This window comes from Mauremys reevesii, linkage group 26, assembly GCF_016161935.1.
Source record: "Mauremys reevesii isolate NIE-2019 linkage group 26, ASM1616193v1, whole genome shotgun sequence".
NCBI classification, from domain to species: Eukaryota; Metazoa; Chordata; order Testudines; family Geoemydidae; genus Mauremys; species Mauremys reevesii.
In genome coordinates this window covers 4,799,173-4,816,980 of record NC_052648.1, presented here as the reverse complement: position 1 = coordinate 4,816,980, position 17,808 = coordinate 4,799,173, and the positions used below count along the sequence as shown (strand labels likewise).

General features: G+C 60.1%; 1 protein-coding gene across 2 annotated transcripts; it reads left to right on the top strand.

Annotated features, from left to right (window-relative positions):
- The first annotated feature begins 245 nt into the window (after positions 1-245).
- Positions 246-2,376, top strand: GADD45B (growth arrest and DNA damage inducible beta). 2 transcript variants are annotated; one of them, XM_039516001.1, is made up of 4 exons: positions 246-532; positions 666-767; positions 1,052-1,268; positions 1,564-2,376. In XM_039516001.1, exons 1-4 carry the CDS (start codon positions 489-491, stop codon positions 1,678-1,680), a joined length of 480 nt encoding a protein of 159 aa, XP_039371935.1. In that variant the 5' UTR covers positions 246-488; the 3' UTR covers positions 1,681-2,376. The 2 variants fall into 2 exon arrangements, with proteins under 2 accessions (XP_039371935.1, XP_039371936.1); XM_039516002.1 differs by having other exon boundaries at positions 251-532; positions 1,567-2,376.
- Positions 2,377-17,808: the final 15,432 nt, after the last annotated feature.

Below are 17,808 nucleotides of genomic sequence, written 5' to 3'. Positions count from 1 at the left end.
ATGCCTCTGCCCAGCACAGGAACAAAAACTGCTGGGAAATTTCAATCGAAACTCTCTCTCTCGTGTGTTTTTTTTTTAAGCAAATCCACCCCTTGCAAAACGTCCCCCGCCCCACGTGGGGGCCACTTGCTGTTTTCCCCAGAGCCAGAACCAATCAGCTGGCACCGGGTTTTTTCCCTTTGTGGCCGAAGAACCAATAGGAAAGGAGGGGCCACGCCCCCTCCTGCCAGGCTATAAAAGGCGCCTTCAGCTGTTGCTGTCCCTGAGACTATTTGGCAGAGCCGGGCTGTTGGATTGGGAGTGACACCGGATTGACTCGCAGGTGGAGTTTCTGACATCGCGGAGCGATTGGCACCGAGAGGCGCGAGCCTGGTTTCTCCAGTGGATTATTGCACGGTTCCCGCCTGCCTTCTGGGTTGCTGCTGGTGGGCTACGGGGTTGCTGCTGCTCCCTCCCGTCTCCAAGCCATTGTGGATTATAATTGCAACATGACCCTGGAAGAGCTGGTGGCTTGCGACAACACTGCCAAAAAGTAAGTGTCTCCCTCCTTTGCAAAGCCGCGGGAGCAGCAGCCGGGGCATGCGGATGCCCGAGCCCTTCGCTGTGTCTCTCCAAAGCCGCCCGGCATTAATGCGGTTCTCCCCCCTTGTGCTCTCTCCCCCCAGGATGCAGACCGTGAGCGAAGCGGTGGAACAGCTGCTGGTGGCCGCGCAGCGGCAGGACTGCCTGACAGTCGGCGTCTATGAGTCGGCCAAGCTCATGAATGTGTAAGTATCTGTGGCCCTGACGTGTGCCGGGGCTGATCAGCTGACGTGGCTGGTGGAAAGCCGGGAGGGTGCCCGGCTCACCCAGATCTGCTGGGGCTGGGGCTGTGCGAGGGATCTGTGTGTGACAGATGCAAGAGAGAACAAGCTCTGGCATTGGCTGTTGCTTGCTCAGGAGCAGCTGGGGGGGTGTATGAGACTCATTTCCTTAGATGGCCAGTTAGTTTGCGGGGCCTGCCTGTCTCCCCCTGATCCTGACCCGCCTGCTTCCTCCCCGTGCCCTGCAGCGATCCAGACAGCGTGGTGCTTTGCCTCCTCGCCATTGACGAAGAAGATGAAGGCGACATCGCCTTGCAAATCCACTTCACCCTCATCCAGGCTTTCTGCTGTGACAATGACATCAACATCCTGCGGGTGTCCGGCATGCAGCGGCTGGCCAAGGTCCTCGGGGAGAGCTTGGAGGACAACAGCGAACCCCGGGACCTGCACTGCATCTTAGTGACGGTGAGTCCCCTCTGGTGCTGGGGGTTGCCTCCAGGGGAGCAGGGAGGGTGCCCATCACCCGGGAGCCAATCCCACGGCCTGTAGGGGCGAGTTGGATTGTGCAGTGGTGCTGATGCAGGGCTAAAATTGGCAGCCGCGTGACCTGGGGCCGAGCCAAGCTGCTTCAGTGATGTGTGTGTTACCGAACAGCCAGTGGCGTGGGTCACCGCTCAAGTATGTCTCGTGACTGGGCCGGGGTGACGTCCAGGAGGCTTGTGTGTGTTGCTAACGGTTGGATCTGTGTGTTCTCTCCCAGCAGAATCCCCACACCGATTCCTGGAAGAGCCAAGGCTTGGAGGAAGTGGCCAGTTACTGTGAAGAAAGCCGCTGCAATAACCAGTGGGTCCCCTACGTCCCGCTGCTGGAGCGTTGAGCTGGGCACCGCCTTCTCGTCTTGTGCTGAATTCCTGTTTTTTTAACCAAAAAAAACAACATTTTAAAAAATAAAAAACCACCCCATCAAAATCAAAGCTAAGGAGTGATGGAGAGGAGAGCGCCTGGGCCGGCAGTGATGGTGTGCGTGGAAAGGGAGGTGTGCCAGGGCACTGGTGATGGAGCAAAGGGGCTGTGACTGCATGGAGACCGATAAAGGAGCAGCTCGCTGGAGCAGGCTGGCAGGAGAGGCGCTTGGGGGAATGACTGAAGCAAGGCGACTGACTCCTCGGATGTGAGGGGCACTCGACTCCTGTACGCAAGGCGCGATGTGTTTCTCTGATTGCGTGGGGCATGGATGCTGCTGATCCATGACAAGGGACTGGATTTCCCTCCGCTCCCTTTCTCTGCAGCTGCAGGGGGGCATGGCCACATTTCCACAAGGACTTAATGTGGCAGGGTGGGGAAGAGACTGGATTTTTATTTGTTTTGCATCTGCTTTTGTGTTGTGGATGGAAGATGTGAGGACTGAAAAGGACAGTTGCAAATGAACTTTTATTTTTCAATGGACAGAATGTCTTGTATTTATAAACTCAAGATTGCAATTTTTTTCTTTGCACTCAAGCCACTAAAAGAGTCTGATGCTATATATTCTTGTACGATGAACTTGCAATAAATTTCTGAAATCTAAATATCACTTCCTCTTGCATTTTTCTCCTTCTCCTCCCCCCCCGCCTTCCAGCTGTGACACTTCCCGGTCCCTGCATGTTGCATCAGAGCAGCATGTCCTGTACTCTGATCAGATCAGGATGTAGCTGTGTTCTTAAAGCAGCTTCCAGGAGCCAGCCCTGTTCTCACTCTTTGCAAAACACTGCAGCTTTCTGGCTCTGAGGCGCCACCACTTCTGTAAATTGACAAAGAGGCTTAAACAAGCAGCAATTAAGGGCTGGCCTGTTGCAAAATGCCATGTGAGCTCCTGGCTGTGGGGCAGCCTCCTGCCTAGTCTGCAGCGAAACAGGATTTTGTCTGGTTTCAGGGTGTGGAGGAAGGAGCACGGGCCAAGTTTAGAGAGTCAGAGCTAACGAGAAGTGCTAATTAGGTCCTTCAATTGACACTCTCAAAGCCTCCTCTTCTCACCCCCCTAAAAAGAAAATTTGGGATCTGAGATCATCCACTTTTAGATTTGACTAGACTTAGTGAGGGGCACAGAAGTTTTTCTCCCAGCCCTTCCCTGTCCATGGTCGTGCACCCACAGCATAAGGCTGAGCTGAACACCCCTTGCTGGGTGTTCCCTGGGCCAAGCTGCCCCTGGGCAGGGTTTGCCCCCATGGCTGCTGCTGCAGACCCACTTCTGCCTACGGTTATTTCTACAGGAGCCTGGTTCCACAGAGGCGGCCACTGAGTCCTGGCAGCTTGGGAACCCCGGAGCACCTGCAGAACAAGCCCCTAGCTCATGCTCGCCCCTTCCTGCGCAGTAGAAAGGGAGCCCAGCGGGCGGCTTGCCCTGCAGGTAGCACTAGTCGGGGTGAGGGACTCGCCCTGCGCTGGCAAAGCAGCTGGTCAACGGGGGTGGGCACATGCAGCCTGGTGTCACCAGCCCTTGGCAGCGGGTCCAGACCCTGCTCTGGGTCCTCATGGAGCAGGGTTCAATGGGGCCCCGAGTGTGTCAGTGGGGGGGCAGAGTTGATTCTAGGGCAAGACCATTCCCCTGTATCCACACCCCCCCCCCCTCCAATGCTGGCAGGGTCCTTATGCCTGAGGCTTGCCTGTGCTGGGTGGGGCATTGCTAGCCCAGTGGTGCCTGCAGATTGGGAGGGGAAAATACACTTTTCTCCTCCCCCTTGGAGCCTTGTGGGCAGAACCCCGCCCCCCCCATGGCTCTGCCACAGGGTGGGGGCACCAGGTGTCCTCTGCTAAACCAGCCCCTGCAAGTGTGGCATAAACGGAACTAGACACGGGGGGGGGTTTAGATGCCAGGTATTTAAAAGAGCACCAGTGACTGGCTAGCAAAAGTAGCCTCTAATTTAAACAAGTCATGCCTAAGATCTTGCCTAACATCACCTGCTGCATCAGTGTAAGGGGGGGGGCCCTGTCCCACCCATTCAAGATCACACTATTGCTTTAAATCTATTTCTCTGCTGGTGTCTCCATTTCAGGGAGGAAACTGAGGCACAGGGAGGCAAGGGGCTTGCCCAAGGTCCCACAACAAGACTGGTACGTGGAGCCTGGCTCTCCTGAGCCTCATGCTGGCTCCTCCTGACTGGCTGAGGTAATGGTCAGGAGGAAATACAGGAGTGACCTGCCTCATGGTTTCACCCAGGAGTTAGTGGGGTGGAGGGGATGCCAGGGTTGGCTGCCCGGCAGCATCCGCCTTTCTCCACTGCTGCAGCTAGTCCCCTTGGCTGCCAGTCCGGGATGGTGACACTTGCAAGCATGAGGAGAGACACACAAGTACAGGTAGGTGGGCTTGAGTCTTTCCAGGGACGTAGGGAGCCTGGGTGCTAGGCCCATGCCATGGCCACTCCACAGTGGATATGGTGCAGGGCCCCCCCCCCCCCCCCCCGAGAGCTACCTTCAATTCCTGTGTCCCATCTCGTGCTGCTTTACATTCTGGAGTGTGACCTGCCCAGAGAAAGTGAAATCAAGGCTGACCAGCTGCTTTCCTGCAGTCAGGATTCCCCGTGACACCCCCGGGACAGGGAGTCAGGCTTGAGGGGAAATCATGCTGCTTCTAAGGGAACAAAGTGTTCGTTATGAGCTAAGACAAGCGGAGGGTTTCTAGGAAGCTGATATGAGAGGATCTAATGGAGTCAGGGTTCTCCTGCACAAATAATACTCCCTCCCCCCCCAAACCTGCAAGATTTGCAGCCCCCCCTCCCCCCTCCTTGCAGCTTTGTGCCAGAGCTTGAAAATTGGGAAATGCAACTGAATGGGCCCTACAGGAAACAAACATGAAACTGACGAATCTCCCCAAACTGGAAGAACCTAAATAAATAATATGGAAGAAGTGGGGGGGCTGTTTGGGGAAAAAAGGGTAAGTGTATAAAATGCACATGCAGTTGCACAGGTAGATAGCCGGGGGGGGGGGGATGTCATTGTGCACTCACACACACACACACACACACTTTTGCACATGCAGCAGTGGCAAGGGCACATGATGCACCTGTTTGCAGCCCAAGGGTGAGCCCGGCCTGTACGTGTGCAGGTCCGGGTGTGCTAGCCCATGCCTGTTTCCATGGGCGTGCGTGTGGGTGTAATTGGCCTGCAGTCTCCACTGCCCCTGTACTCCTGTTATTAAGGCCCCAGTACGTGCTCCCAGCTCCACCCCCTCCCCGGCGGTTGGGAAGGGGCAATGGAGCCTTGCTCGCCCCTTAGCCTGCTGGTTAGAATCCAGCCAGAGGGACCCCAAGGGGTGACCTCTCAAGCTGTAACCAACACCCTCCCAACCCCCGAGAGCTGCCCAGGTCCCCGGCTGGGCAGCCCCCGGCTCGTGGGCGTGGGGACCGAGGGGGCGGCGTGGTGGGCGCTGCCGGGGATTTCGCTGCCATGCAGGAAGCTGCCCTTTGAGCACAACTCCCCCAGGCTGTGTGGGCAGGGGGTGAGTCTTAGCCCTGCCAGGAGCAGGCTGCCTCACCCTCTCTGGGCCAGGGAACCCCCCCAGCTCCTGGCAGACCTGCGGGCTGCTCGGCAGCCACACGCCCACCCCCTCCGCACCCACGCTCTGTGCAGGGGGGGCTTCTCCCAGCCACATGGGCTCAGCAGAAATCCCCTGCGCCGCCTCCAGCCGGAGGGACTGGAGCCCAGTGGCTCCATGATGAAGTCACCACAACCACCAACCACAGGAGGCAGCTGAGCAGTGCGAGATGCTCACAACCCGGAGGGAGGGAGGGCGAGGAGAGGGAGGCTGACACCATCTGATCCCCAGGGGCCAAGTGAGGGCGGGATGGAGGAGAGGGGGATTCAACACCCCCCCCCATTACAAGAGACACATCCCCGCAGCCTTATGCCCTCCCTGGGGACCTGACCCCAAGCCCACGGCAGCCGACAGGAATCTTTCCACCCTGGATCAGGCCCCCCCTAAGGGAAGCAGCCGCGCCCACCACCTCCTGCCCTGCCCTGAGTTTTGTTAGGAACAGGGTAGCGAGGTGTGTGCTCGCTTGCGGGCCTTGGGGGGGGGCACAGAGGAATGGGTGTATTGGGCACATCTTTGCCCCGCTGTGTTGTGGGGTGGGGAGCTGAGCCCTGGAGACAGAGCGCCCCTCCTGGGCCTAGGGTGGGCGGGGTGCTGCCACGCAGGGCTGAGATCCACCAGCCTAGAGCAGGCTATAAGGGACATCAGCCTGTGCTGCACCCATTCGGGGCCCAAAGAGAGGGTTTGGGGGGAGGGGAGAGCATTGTCTAGTGGTCAGAGCCAGGGGCCTGGGAGTCAGGACTCCTGGGCACCAGTCTCAGCTCTGCCACTGACTCACTTCGTAACCTTGGGGACGTTCCCAGCCCTGCGCCGTGCCTCAGTTTCCCCATCGCTGAAATGGGCGCGATAACCCTACCTCCCCCACGCACCCTCCCTTCTTCCTGGGGAAGAAGCAAAGGCTACACGGTGCTCTGAGAGCCTCAGTCACAAGACGCTGGCGGCCCGTGCAGCGTAGCGATTTAATGACTCAGGCACCAGGGCTGCCGGTTTCCCCAGAACAAACTCCATGGGCAAGGCTGGAAGCATTCAGGAAGGGAGGGGAGCTGGGGATTCCCCAGGGAGAAGCCACAGGGAGAGGATGACACGCAAGGCCGTGAAGCATTCGGTGCCTGACCTGGCAGCAGCTGCCGAACAGGTGGCAAGAGCTATGCAAACAGCGCCAGGTGGCCAAACAGCCAACAAGGAAGTGCTGCAGCTGCGTCTGGCTTAGCGCTCACCCGGGAGGCCCTTCTGGGGTCCAGCCCCCCCCCCCCCAGTCTGCTCAGCCCCTAAAGCCTCACTCACACCTGTAACTCGGTTTGGTGGGGCTCAGCCAGGCCCCTCTGGCTGACACATGCCCACAGCATCGGATCTCATTAGCCAGCTCCCCCCGGGACTATTCTGGGAGCGGGGCTGGGCTGTGGGGCAGGAGTGAGGTGCAGCAGGGAGCCCAGGGCGGGGCCTGGGATAGCGGCTCAGAAGGTCTCTGAGGTGGCCCAGTGGCCACACAGGCAGCACATCTGCGAGCGCTGCTCACTCATGCTCCTAGCCCTGCTAGAGGCAGGGTCATTGTCTACTCCAGGGGTGTCCTTGCCCCGGGGCCCCCGCTCTCCTTTGGAGCAGGGCACAGGGCGGCCGGCTTGTCACATACCACCTCCGAGAGCGCTGATGGACTGAGATGGGCCGCTGAGAGCAGGCCCTAGTGTGCAGAGGCACGAGCCTAGGTGTGCACACTTTTTCCACGTGCACCTCCACCTGCAGTCTCCCCTTGCACAAGCACAGAACATGCACCTGCATCCCCAGCGTGTGCACAAGCATTGGGGGGCTGGAAACACCTGAGCGGGTTGCATGCACGAGTGTGTGTATGTCGGCTTCTGCACCTGCTCCTGGGGCTGTGCCCTCCTGCAGGGGGGCAGCAGTGACCCCATGCCGTGGCCATTCCTGGGGGCGGAGGGATTGGCAGCTTGGATGCCATGAGTTTGGTTGGGTCTCAGCCCAAGTCCTAGCAGCCAGGTCGCCGACCATTGTCACCACATTGGCAGCCTTGGGACTGACTGGCCCATGGGGGCTGAATTCCCGTCACCTCTAGTCCTTCCAGGGCAGAGCTGAGGTGCACTGAAGGGGACCCTGGGCCTGCTGCCGCCCATGCGTCCCAGGATCGCAGGTTACTGGCTGCCCATTGCCAGGTCATCAATGCAGCCCCTGCAGGAAGGGCTGGGTTAAATAACCTAACAAACCCTGAGACTCGTCCCCTTAATTCACAGGAACAGCAGCAAGCAAAGCTTGGAAGCGGTCAGTGGAGTGACACCGATTTCACCCTCTGGTGAGCTGGGCCATTGACACCAGTGGAGCTGGGCCAATTTACACCATCTGCAGCTCTGGCCCCAAGGTCGGTGTCCAGGGGTTTTCCAAGCACCAGTCTCTGCTGTCCCGGCCTTAGGGAGCAGTCGTGCACTTAATGGAATGTTCCCATTTGGAAAGGCGGTAACACGTTTGCACAAGCAACAACACTTTGCACGTTTGCACCATGGCTCTCAGAGCAACTGACAAAGGTGCCATTAGCCTTAACTTCCAAATGGGGAAACCGAGGCACGGGGGTAAGATTTGTCCAGCATCACACAGAGAGTCAGTAGGAAAGCCAGCAAGAGAACTCGCCCTGCTCCAACCTCTGGGCAACATCATCCTCCCAGTCCCAGCATCCAGGGGCGAACCCAGGAGTCCTGGCTTCCCATCCCCTGCTCTACCTCTGAGAGCCAGGAAAAGCACCTGGGAATCATGAATTCTAGTCCCCCTGCTTTAACTATTCACCTTCATTCTTCTACCAGAACCCAGGCGTCCTGAAGCCCCCTCTCCCACAGCGCTAGTTATTAGACTAGGTGTCTGCACTATAATGGCCCGTTGCCACATGTCCACCTGCAGGAAACACGCAGCTTAAAAACCCTGCCCAGCTCCAGCTCTGAGCTGGCTCTAAAGTGTAGCACGCGAGATCAGCACTTCCTCCTCCTTGGTTTCACTCCTGCATGCGTAGCTTTCCTCCTCACACCCCCCCCCCCCCGGCGTGCACGCACACACACACACACCTCACACTCACACCTTTCCTTCCTCGCTCGGAGGTGGTTGTTACGCTGCCTTTCCAACGTCAGTGCTTCTGATGACAATAACCCTCATCAGCAAACAGCGTGAAACAGTTTGGTGTGGGAGGAGGGAGAGTGGGGTCCGACAGGTGCTGATGAGGCATGTTCGTAACGACACCCTCCCCCACCCTTAGCACCTTCCAGCCGAGGATCTCCGAGCGCTTCCCCAATATTAACACATGCAGCCTCCTAGCACCACTCCAGAAGTATTACACCTTTTTTTACAGATGGGGAAACTGAGGTGCAGAGCAGTGAAGTGACTTGCACAAGGCCACACAGAGAAGCAGAGCTGGGCATAGAACCCAGGAGTCATGACTCCCAGTCTCCCCCTCCAACCGCCCCAGAAGTGGCTGCATTTCAGCGCTGTGGAGTGCATTTATTTTGCAAAACACTTTGGGCTCCTCACCCTGGGTGCACAGCTCCTTGATGATGCAAGATTTCACTGAACGCCCTGAAACAGAGCCAGCTTTCTGCATCCCTCCACTGTGCCCCATGTCCCCCTGCCGACCTGCTCTCTGCTGCACACCGCTCCTCGCCTCCACCACACCCACTGTCTCTGTCACCACCACACCAACCCCTGATGACCCGGGGCCCTTGGGATGAAAGAACATTGTGTTCCAACGGCTGCACTAACAAGTCCTGCCGCAGCTTCCAAAGGCACAGGCTGGGGCGCTGATAAGGACTCACGCTCTGCAAGCTTCTGCAATCAGCTTTCCCCGAACCAGAGGGGCTCGTCCAGCAGCTTGCAAAGAGCTCTGCTGGTTGGGTCTCTAGGAGCAGAGTGGGTCCAGCTCTGGCTTCCCCCAGGACCCTGTTTCTGGGGTGCGGATGAAGTTGGTGCTGCTAGGATAGGTTATGCGGTGCAGGTCCCTTTCACCCAGAGGCAGGAGATTAGTCCCAGCTGATCAGTGAGCACCAGCTGGTAACCCTGTTTTGGGGGCTGAAGTGATGCAGCAGCTCCTGCGGTCACTTCACCTCCACAGGCGCACGACGCCCTGCAGCGAGCGCTCGCTGTTCACGAAGCTCCCTGTCTCGCTGCCGTCTGGCTAGTATTCACTCGTCCTTCCTTACGCACGGGGAAGGTGTTGGGCCTCCTTCTTAGTTCGCTGTTCCGCACCGAAGCTGCCTCTGCTGGGTTCAAGCCAGCCGGGAGGCGTCCTGGTGGCGGGAGACTGGCACGTCCTGGGGCTGGGATGCAAGCGGCCGTGGCAGGCCATGACCTGCCAAAGGAAAAGGAATAATCTGATCAATGGGCTTGGTGCAAAGTGGATGGGCCCTGGCACAGCGCCGTCTCCAGAGCCCCCGCCGGGTGGGACCCAGAATTTCTGGCCCGGCCCGTGACCTTAGCAAGCAGGTCACTGGAGACGAGAGCGTGATCCTGCCTCCCAGCACAGGGCAGAGCGGGCAGCGGCTGTTCGCATGGCATTCCTGGCTGCCTGGGCACAGAGCTGAGCAGCCCCACCCCCAGAACAATAGAGACCCCCCCCAGCAGAGAACAATGGAGGAGAATTCCCCCCCCCCCCCGGGCTCCATAAAGAACAGGGGGAGCCTGCAGGGTGCTGAGCACCTTGGGAATCTGTTGCATGGGGTGGGGGGGTCCATGGTTGTGCTGGGCTCTGGGTGTGTCTGTGCGTGCACAGGTTTGCGTGTGTGCACGGGGCTTGCACGTCTTGGCTTGCTCAAGCCCTGAGCCTCCATTGCTCCTCACTAGCTCAGCTCCCCGCTCAAGCAGCAGAGACAGAGACACTGTTTGTGCCCTGACCCGATTTAACCCGCTGGCCTGTCCCAGCTTCACCCCGGGGCTGGGCGGGGAGCAGAGGCGGCTTTGCACACACACTCGCTCACAGCACCTCTCTGCATCCGCCCCACCCAGCCACCTGCACAATACAGCCCCTCCGTGGGGGGAGGAACCGGTCTGCTCGTCAGTGGGGCCGGCCGGAGGAAAGCGCCTTCCTGGCCCATGGGTTCAGCGCCGAGGTCCCTGAAAACGGGGCTGCATCCTCAGCTTGTCCTTGAGTCTGAGCAGCCAGCTTGGCTCGGGCCCATCCCCTGCAGACACAAGCACATTCCACGCTGCGCTGCCTGCGCCTGCCTGAATGCTGCTGGCTCCTGGGCCCGCTCAAACCCTGGCCCGCCGCAGGAGCGGAGACGCTGCGTGGGTGCAGCTGGCATTGCCCAGCCTGGGTGCTGCCCAGACCCGGCCACGGCACACCTGGGCTCTGACACACCTGGTGCTGCTGCAGCGCTGCTAACCCACGGCCCAGGCCTCTGCACGCTGCCCGGACTGCGACACCCCATGGCGCTTCCCCCACTCTGTGCCTCTCCGGTCCCACCGCACATTTTGTTCCCCTGAGCCCCTCGGCTCAGGCGTGTGCCCACCACTCAGCGGCAGGCGCTCCACGGCCAGAGAGGCCAACCCATTGGCAGTGCCCCGGAGACCGGCTCTGGGGTCCCCTCTCCGCGCCTCGGCTCCAGCAGACGGATGCAACCCTGAGTGCCTTGTTGTGGCTGCTGCTTTTCCTGCCCTGGGCCGGTTTGTCTCCCGTACAAGGGGAGGAGGCTGGGTCTGGGACAGAGACATAGATAGCGGGCGGGTGATCCGTCTGGGACAGGACGCAGCACGTCAGCTCTGCCAAGCCTGAGGCAATGCTCTGGGGCTGGCCTGGATGTCCCGAGTTGCCACGGGAGGTGGAGGAATCCCGAGGAGGTCACAGAGCCTGGAGGATGCTGCCTTGACTCTCACCCTGCCCCAGAGCCAGCTGAGGAGACAGGGCTTTGGGAGAAGGAGGGGCCAGTCGGCAGGACCTGGACGGGACTTTGTCTCCCAGTCCCTCCTGCTCTAACCCCTAGACCCTACTGTCCTCCCAGAACTGGGGACAGAACCCAGGAGACCTGACTCCCAGCCCCTCGCTCTACCCACCAGATGCGTTTAGGGCTCTCGCATGACCCCATTGTTACAGGCGTCCTGGGGGATCCCTGGGCTCAGTAGAATTGCCCCCACATCCCCCCACCTTGTCAGCCCTGGCTCTTGGCCTAAGCCCATTCGCGTTCCGGCCCCGAGCAGGGTCCCACATGGTTCCGCATCTTGTATCTAGCCCAGTTTGCATCCGTTTCAGGTGGCTACAAACTCTCCATCCTCCCCATGCCAGGCGCGGCGGGTTGGAACCAGCCCCGGCCCGTTGCCAAGTTAAACCCAGCTGTGATTTCTTCTTTGTCTCAGAGGCTGGGGGCTGGCGTCCCTGTGAGACGGGCTCTGCACACACCCCAGCGAGAACACAAACACCGGGCGAGCGCTCACCAGACACCAGCGGGAGAACAGCGGCCGGGTGCACGTAGCCCGGGGTTGTGTGGGGTGAAGAAGGGGAGCGGCTGCACGCGCTGGGCTGGGACAGGTGCTCCAGGGAAAGTGGGGCCCCCGCAGACGAAAACTCAGTGTCCTGTCTGCCAGTAAACAATGCTGCACATATGCACGCACACGCAGGCATGTGCACAACACACGCACACGCTAGTGATACCTGGATCCCCCCTCCCCTCCCCGCACAGCCCCTGCAGCCCTGCCCCCAGCGTCCCACCCCCGGCCCTCCACACCCCCGCCTGGCACGCCCGCCCCCGGCCCTGGGCCTGTCAGGTTGGCGCTCCCTGTAATTAGGCTGCATCGTGCCAAGCTGCCGCTTGGCAGGCGGGGCACCACGCTGGCTCAGCCCTCACTCAGCCCCACTCGGCTCCCGACCAAGCAGACACCTCACATCCCAGCACAGACAGAAAAGGGCTTCCCGGGCCGCAGGCACTTCCGGCTGCCCCGCCCTGCCCTCGGTGCTGGGGAGATGGAGCAGGGCTCGGGGGCTCATGCCCTGGCTGATTGCTAGGGAGGATCTGGACCATGGAGTCGGAGGGCAGAGGTGCATGGGAGGGGGCCGCTCGTGACCGGCTGCCTCAGTTACCCCAGAAGCAGTGACCCGGCAGCAGGGATGGGGATAGAGGGCCTGATTCTGCTCCCGTTTACAATAGGAAGCCTGAGTCACTACACCCCCCTCCCCACTAGCCACACACTCCTCGCTGAGCTGGAAACAGAACCCAGGAGTCCTGACTCCCAGGCCCCTGCTCCAATCACTAGACCCCACTCCTCTCCCAGAGGCAGGAGCAGAACCCAGGCAGGAAGCGGCTTGGACTCTGCACAGGAGTGGCCGGGGAGTGCCAGCTGCAGGGCAGCGGGAAGCCAAGCTCAGCTCGGGGGCTTTGGCCCAGTCTAAAGCAGGGGTCAACGCCCCCCCCGCTCCGATCTGCCGGGGGAGAGCCAGGCCCCCAGCGCCTGCAGGGACCCCCTCCTGACTCACACCACGGGGTGCGCGAGCGGAGAGCCAGAAAACCAGGGGGCATGTGCACGGGAGGGTCGGCCCAGCCTGGGCGACGGGAGGGCACGCTGGGCTCCTGCTGCGGGCTCTTGCAGAAGTCAGCTCAGAGGCAGCGTGGACTGGTGGGTAAAGTGCCAGACCAGGACTCAGGACACCTGGGCTCTTGTCCCACCGTGCCTCAGTTTCTCCTCCTGCCCTTTGTCTGTTTAGACTGGCACGTCTTTGTGGCAGGGCCCGGCTCTGACTGCGTCTGTGCAGCGCCCGGCACAACGGGATCCTGACTTTGGCTGGGGCCTCTTGGTGCTCCCAGAATAACAGGGGGCCGGGGGGGTTCAATGTGCCGGAAAGGGGCCCTGGCCACTCGAGTTCTCGCCAATGACAAACCAGCCAGCAGCTGGCATTCCAGCCCCTCCCCCGCCTTCTGGGGCTGAACATTCTCATTTATTAAAAAAACAAGGAACACCCCCGCCCCCATCCCCCGCTGCGCCCCTGTCCCCTGCTGCCCCGCTGGATCCGCTCAAAGGGCAGGGGAGCCCAGCAGGCGCGAGGCGGGGGAGGGGAGCAGTAAGGTGGGCTCCAGATAAACCAAAAAAGGGCAGGAATGCTGGGCCGGATCTGCCTCTTCCTGTCCCTGACAATGTCTCCGGCCTTATCGCAGGCTCTCAGGAGCGAGGGGGCCGCAGCTGGAGCGGGCTTCGGGCAGCGACTCGGAGCTGTTTCAAAAGCACGGGGCGCTGAGCCGCGGGGCACGCCCAGGGAGGAATCCCCTTCAGCCTGCCCCTGGCTGAGCCACTGACACTAGTGCACATTGACCATTTTGCACTAGTGCAACCGACTGCACCCGGTGCAGGGCCCTGCAGCCACACCCCGCAGCTCTGGGGCGGGCGGCCCTGGATTTGCTGGGCCTGACGCTGACTCGCATGGAAACGCTCCTGATTTGTGCTGTCACAATCAGGCCCACGAATCCATCCAGCTTCTGGGCCTGAGTCTCCGGCACCCTGCACCTCCTGCCTTTGCACCAGTGCACAGTGAGCCCGGGTGGGAGTGGCAATATCTCCCAAGGGGCAAGTGCAGGAGCATTGGGTCCCTCTTACCAATGGGCTGACCCAGGCCAGAGGGCCTGAATTTCCACCACCCGACCTTGTATAGTCGTGCACACTTGTGCGAAGTGAGTGTGAAACACTCCCCATTGGTGCGCAGCCCCCTTCTCATTGGACGGCCTTCGCAGCCCCCATGTATGTTGCTTTAATGACTGGCCTGGTGATGTCCCCCTGGCCTGGCAGAAGAATGAGCTCACTCCCTGCTCCATACAGCCAGGCGGGTGAGGCGGGGGCTGGACTGTGAAGCCCCCACCCGGCTGCTGCTCTTGGGATGCCAAGCTTGTCCCTGGCACAAGGTGTGCCGCTGACCCTGCAGGCAGCAGCCATCATTTATGTGGGGCCTTACAAAGGTGGGAAACTGAGGCAGAGAAGGGCCACGACATTCCCAAGGTCACCCAGTGAACTATGAGCAGAGGCTAAAATCCATCTGCACCTGCTCTAACCACTAGCCCCCATTCCCCTCCCAGAGCTGGGGATAGACGCCGGAGTCCTGACTCCCAGCCCCACCTGCTCTAACCACTAGCCCCCATTCCCCTCCCAGAGCTGGGGATAGACGCCGGAGTCCTGACTCCCAGCCCTATTGGCTCCAACGTGTTCTTAAATCCCTGGGGCGGGAATACATCACTTGGGTGCTGACTCATGTACCAGGTACCTGCCAACAAAATCTATCCCCACACACACCCACCGCAGCCCTTGGTACCAGGTAGGTCACCACCCCCGGTTTGTCGGGCGTTGCTGAAAGACGGGGCTCAGCAGTGAAGGGATTAAAAGGGGCCATGGCGAAAGGGGGAGCAGAGCCTGCATCCAAGCCCGGGGCCACATGACGCTCGGCTGGGGAGCTGGCAGCCACACGCCCCGGCGGCAGCGGCGTAGCCAGGTTCTAACATCAGGGGGAGCAAACACACAAAAAAGGCGCCACCCGACCTATCAAATTACCCCTCTGCCTCGATCTAACGCGACCCGATCTAACACGCATTCGGCTATAACGGGGCAAAGCAGCACTCCAGGGGGCTGCGCACGCACCCGGCGGGACAGCCCCTCGTCTCTCCTGAGGGGGCTGCTCTGCGATCTGCAGCCCCTGGAAGCAGGCAGCACACAGGAGCGGGGGCGGGGGTCACAGTCCCCCGCATAAGAGAGACAATCGGACAGAGGTGGGCAGGGTCTGTTGGGGGTTCGCGAGGGGGTGGGGGGCTGCACTGGGAGACTCTCCAATGCAGCACCTGGCCACGCTGGCTCTGTGCATCATGAGGCACTCAGGAAAAGGAGGCAGCAAGAGAGGGAGGCCGAGGAGGAGGTGCCCTTCCCCTCCCAGCTGGGTCTGTGAGTCCCTGATCTCAGAGTCTCCGCGCTGCAGGCCCCCAGCCCCCAGGTACTGGGGTGCAGGACAAGCTAGAGGGGCTGATACAGAGACGTCAGGACCAGTCAGAGCACTTCCCAGGTCATCATGAAACCTCACTCCTGGAAAGCTGGGGGAGGTAATATGGGGGGGGGATAATATATATCAAGGTGGGTGAGGTAATATAGTTTATTGGACCAGCTTCTGTTGGGTGAGAGAGATGAGCTTTTGAGCTTCCACAGAACTCTTCTTCAGGAAGAAGAAAGAACTCCAGGAAAGCTCCAAAGCTTCTCTCCCTCTCACACCAACAAAAGACAATTCCATCCACACCCCCAAGGCAGAGATTGTGCTGCTATGAAGATGTCCCCTGATGTCACCCAGATGCCAGGGAGGGGGAATCCAGCACAATACATGGCCACTGTCTCTGAGAGGTGAGGCAGGCGTCTCTGCCTGGGCAGGGCGGGGAAGCAGCGACACCACACCCCACAGGAGATGCGCCTCCCCCCCCTGCAATGCCTGTCCTGGTCCAGCTGCCCAGGTGCAGGGGATGGTTTTGGAGATGCCTCTGGCTGAGCCTCCTGCCCCCCACCATGCAGACAGCCATCCCACCAGCAGCCAGGTGCTGGCTCTCACAGGGTTTCCACTCTCCCCACCCCAAGCCACCCTGACCCCAAGAGAGACCCCCTTTGAAATACACTTACCAGCTGCTGCTACTGGCTGCCTTTAGTTGGGTGAGTGGTCAGGAGCTGCTGCTGCAGAGCCAGAGAAAGCACCTGCCCCAGAGCCACGAGAAGCAGGTAGGAGAAGGAGGTGGGGTCTCTCAGCTGCTCAGCCCCTTGCTCCAGGAGCAGTTCCCCTCGCTGATTGGCTGCTGGCCAAAAACCAGCTCAGCAGCGACCACTCACACTCCCCTAGCTAGCTACCCTACTGCCCCCGCCCCCACCGAACAGCTGATGGTCGTGGGCCCCCACGGGCCCCATAAACAGTTGGCTGGTGGGTGAGTGCCCCTGCCCCCTATAGGGGCATGCCCCGACCAACCCCCTTCTTCCCCAAGGCCCCAGCCCCTCCTCCTCCCCAGGAGCCCGGCTTGCTGGAGCTCAGTTCTTTCCCCGTCCCCTCACTGATTAGCTGCCTGGCTCCCTCCTGCTGGGAGCCAGCTAATCGGTGGGGCAGGGTTTATGTGGCACACTAGGGGAAGCCGGCAGAGCCTGCCTGCAGGAGCCCAGATTGCTGGAGCTCAGTTCTTCCTCTCCCCTCCCTGCAGCTGCTTCCCCTGCACCCCACCAGCTACGCTACTGCCCGGTGGACGGGTTCTGGGGCCTCGTCCTTTTGAAGTGGCGCCTCCTCCAAGGGGTGGGGAGGCCGATTAGCTGGAGGACGCCGGGGGCCACGGCGGGCTGCCGGATTTCCGGCCGCGGTGGGACCGTGCAGAGGAATCCAGGCTGATCCCGGCAGCAGTGGGCAGTGCCAGGCCAGACAAGGCTGGGGGATTGGGGGTGTTTGTTATTCTCTGCAGCGCTACTCCTGGTTTCCTCAGCCCGGCTCTGAGCAGCTGCCGGGCACAACGGAACCAGCTGGGGCTGCAGCTCAGAAAGCCCCCGGCGTGTCCGCAGCCCGTCAGTGGCTGCAGCATATGGGCACCTATTGGCAGCCTGGGGCGCTGGGGCTGCTCGGTTGTTTACCTCCACTGGGCCAAGAGCCTGAGGCATGTTCCGGCCTGATTCGCTACTCACTTAAATCAGGAGTGTTGCCACTGAAGTCGACGGGCCAGATCCTCTGCTCTGCCGGTTTGCCCCAGGGGCGTAGTGAGTCAGGCCTCCTGGCTTCTATGCAGTGTTGTAGCACTGACTCACTGTGTGCCCTTTCACTGCCGTGTGCCTCAGTTTTCCCACCTGTAAAATGGGGATAAATGCTTCCTGGCCTCCAATGATTGTTATGAGGCGGCTGCTCATAAAGCCCTGTGAGGTCCCAAGACAAAAGGTGCTAACGAAGCCCAAGTGAGGAATTCGAGCTGCTGTCCAGCACAGGGGGCTGGTTAAACAGACTTGGAGGCTAGGTCTGGGGCAGGAGGGGTAACGACACTGCTTGTGGAGAAGGGCATGAAGCCACTCAGATGGGTGGAGGGGGCAGCGGGACTGAGCTGTGTATAAAGCGAAAGGGAATAATGACTGCGGGGGGAAGGCAGAAGAGACTCTGAAATGAGTCGCCTGATTTTTCACAAGAGCTCAGCACTTTGCACTTTTGCTTCCCCCCACCCCCACACATTCAAAAGTCACAAATACGGCCCACAAAAATCACGAGATTGGCTTAAAAATCAGAAGATCTTAACAAGAGTCACACATTTGGATTTCATGTGCTTTGCCTTCCGGTTCCTGCCCCTTTAGGGGCTGCATTTCTCCATGCCCAGGAGGCCTAGAAACATTTTTTTTGGTTCTCAGTGGAAACTGGGAGTCTTGGGTCATCCCAGGACTCCAGGAGCTGGGGATTTAAGAGAAAACACCCAAGCCTTCCAAGACTCTCAGTAAAGTTACTAGAGC

Excerpts from the sequence above, each read along its gene's own strand:
- GADD45B (XM_039516001.1), top strand. The coding sequence starts at position 489 with ATGACCCTGGAAGAGCTGGTGGCTTGCGACAACACTGCCAAAAA. Across the intron at positions 533-665 it reads TGCGACAACACTGCCAAAAA|GATGCAGACCGTGAGCGAAG; the intron begins GTAAGTGTCTCC and ends CTCTCCCCCCAG. Across the intron at positions 1,269-1,563 it reads TGCACTGCATCTTAGTGACG|CAGAATCCCCACACCGATTC; the intron begins GTGAGTCCCCTC and ends GTTCTCTCCCAG.